This window comes from Gavialis gangeticus, unplaced genomic scaffold (assembly GCF_001723915.1).
Source record: "Gavialis gangeticus isolate Ggan-Ray unplaced genomic scaffold, GavGan_comp1, whole genome shotgun sequence".
Classification (NCBI taxonomy): Eukaryota; Metazoa; Chordata; order Crocodylia; family Gavialidae; genus Gavialis; species Gavialis gangeticus.
Genome location: NW_017728981.1, coordinates 1,831,610 through 1,833,483, shown reverse-complemented (window position 1 = coordinate 1,833,483; position 1,874 = coordinate 1,831,610). Strand labels below are relative to the sequence as shown.

Below are 1,874 nucleotides of genomic sequence, written 5' to 3'. Positions count from 1 at the left end.
AAGAAGGATATGCTCCGGGACGAGGGTCAGCACCTTGTCCCAGCTCTCATGGCTGCCCAGGATGTCCTGCCCCAGCAGCGCATACTCCTCAAAGTACTCCTCCACAATGCGCAGCGACTTGCTGGGGGGAAGCAGATGGGATGGTGGGGTTGGCTCTCTGGAGGCCATGCCTGCAACCGTCTGCTCCCAGGACTCCGGGACCCTCCCCTGGCCGAGTCAGTGCCTACTTTGGGACTGCAGGGACATTCCCAGCAGTGGGGGGTACCAATAGGGGTCCCTTGGGGGCACCCCCACCCTGGTTGAGGGGAGGCGACGAAGGCACAACTACCCTCCAGAGAGGAATGGGTCTCTTCGGATCCCTGCTGCTTTGTTCCCGAGCTTGCCCACTATGCCTGGCCCCCAGGGGTGGAGCGGCACCCAGGTCAGACAGGAGGGAGCTGCCAGCACAGGGAAAAGCAGTCCTGGCACTGGGGTGAATTGGGCCCACGAGTGGGGCCTGCCAAGGGGCTTCATGTGGGGGCACTAACCTGATGAAGGGGTGCACGGGGTCCGAGAGATGCACCTTCTTGACAGTGTCAGCCCCACCCTGGGGGGGAGCAAGAGGAGATGGTCAGGATGGAATGAATCTGCCTCAAGCCCGGGTGCCAGGTGGCAGCTCCCAGCACCTGGCTTCCCTGGAGCAGCTGCAATGGAGGGACTGGGGTCAGATGCAGCCCCCAAAGACCCCCCACTCCGGCCCGTCGCACCTTGACCAGGCTGAGGTAGTCGACAATGGAGGAGCGCAGCGAAGACGACCACTTGCGCACGGTGTCGTCACACACCCAGCAGTGCACGCCGCGCCGACCGGAGTACACCCAGAGGCGGTGCTGCACCCCCAGGTCCTCTGTTGGACACAAGGCACGGGGTCAGGCAGGGCCCGCTGGGGGCAAGGAGCACACCCAGTCTGACCACTGCCCCTCACTCCCAACCCGCAGCCCTTGGTCCCCCGACAGCCCTTCTGGTGCCCCTAACTCCAGACCCGCAGCCTCCCCGTCCTGCAGTAAGCAAGGCTGGGCCCAGGACAGCCGTGCCGGGAGCCCCAACTGAGCAACTGGGACCAGCAGGGTGCCTGCAGCCACCACAACTGCCCTGATACAACCAGGAGCCGCGGCGCTGCAGCCCCCAGCCCCAGATGGATGGGTACTTGCCCACGAGCGCTCGGTCGAGGATGCGGATGGCGATGGTCATGAGGGTCCAGCACTTGGAACAGATCTCGGCCAAGCTGCGGGGAGGGAGGGCGTGGGGATGGCGCTGGCTCCGGACACGCCAGTGCCGGCCCACCCCCACAGCCTCCAGGCCCCGGGGAGTACCTGCAGCACCCGCGGACGTCGTCGTAGTCGGTCATGTCGATGTCGAACACCAGCTCCTTCTCCTGGGCCTGGAAGGCCCCCGAGCGCAGCGTGTTGTGCTGGCTCGGCTGGGCCGGGAGGGACAGGTCAGTGCCGGGACCCTGCTCGCCCCCCGCCCCTGCCCCGTGCAGCCGTCTGGCTTGTGGGGGGCAGATGTTGCGCCCCCACCGGGCTGCCTGGGGCCGAAGGCCGTGACCCCGCTGCAGCCCGGGGCCCAGGGGGAGGGAGCGGGATGCCGGCCCAGGCAGGGGCCCGACTCACCCGGTGCGAGTACACCGCCCCGATGTCCACCTTGTAGGGGCAGGCTTTCTGCAGCTCCTTCTCCAGGTCCCGCGGGTGCTCGAAGCTCTGGTACCGCACGTAGATGTCGTCGCGCAGCGTGAACGAGAACTCGCGGCGGGCGAAGTAGCCCTTCTCCACTGCGGGGGGAGCCGCCGGCTCGGTGCCCCGCGCTCCCGCTCCCGCTCCCGGCCCCCGCGCTCCCGC

The 1,874-nt window shown here is 67.6% G+C and overlaps 1 protein-coding gene across 1 annotated transcript in view; it reads right to left on the bottom strand.

Moving 5' to 3' along the window:
* PRIM1 (primase (DNA) subunit 1) overlaps positions 1 to 1,874 on the bottom strand; it is a 19,901-nt gene that overhangs the window by 1,719 nt on the left and 16,308 nt on the right. The window contains exons 2-7 of the mRNA XM_019511043.1: positions 1,650 to 1,867; positions 1,350 to 1,456; positions 1,188 to 1,261; positions 747 to 883; positions 528 to 586; positions 12 to 121 (exon numbers count right to left, since the gene is read on the bottom strand). Of these exons, the coding sequence (XP_019366588.1) occupies positions 12 to 121; positions 528 to 586; positions 747 to 883; positions 1,188 to 1,261; positions 1,350 to 1,456; positions 1,650 to 1,867 (705 nt within the window). The remainder of the gene's footprint in view (positions 1 to 11; positions 122 to 527; positions 587 to 746; positions 884 to 1,187; positions 1,262 to 1,349; positions 1,457 to 1,649; positions 1,868 to 1,874) is intronic.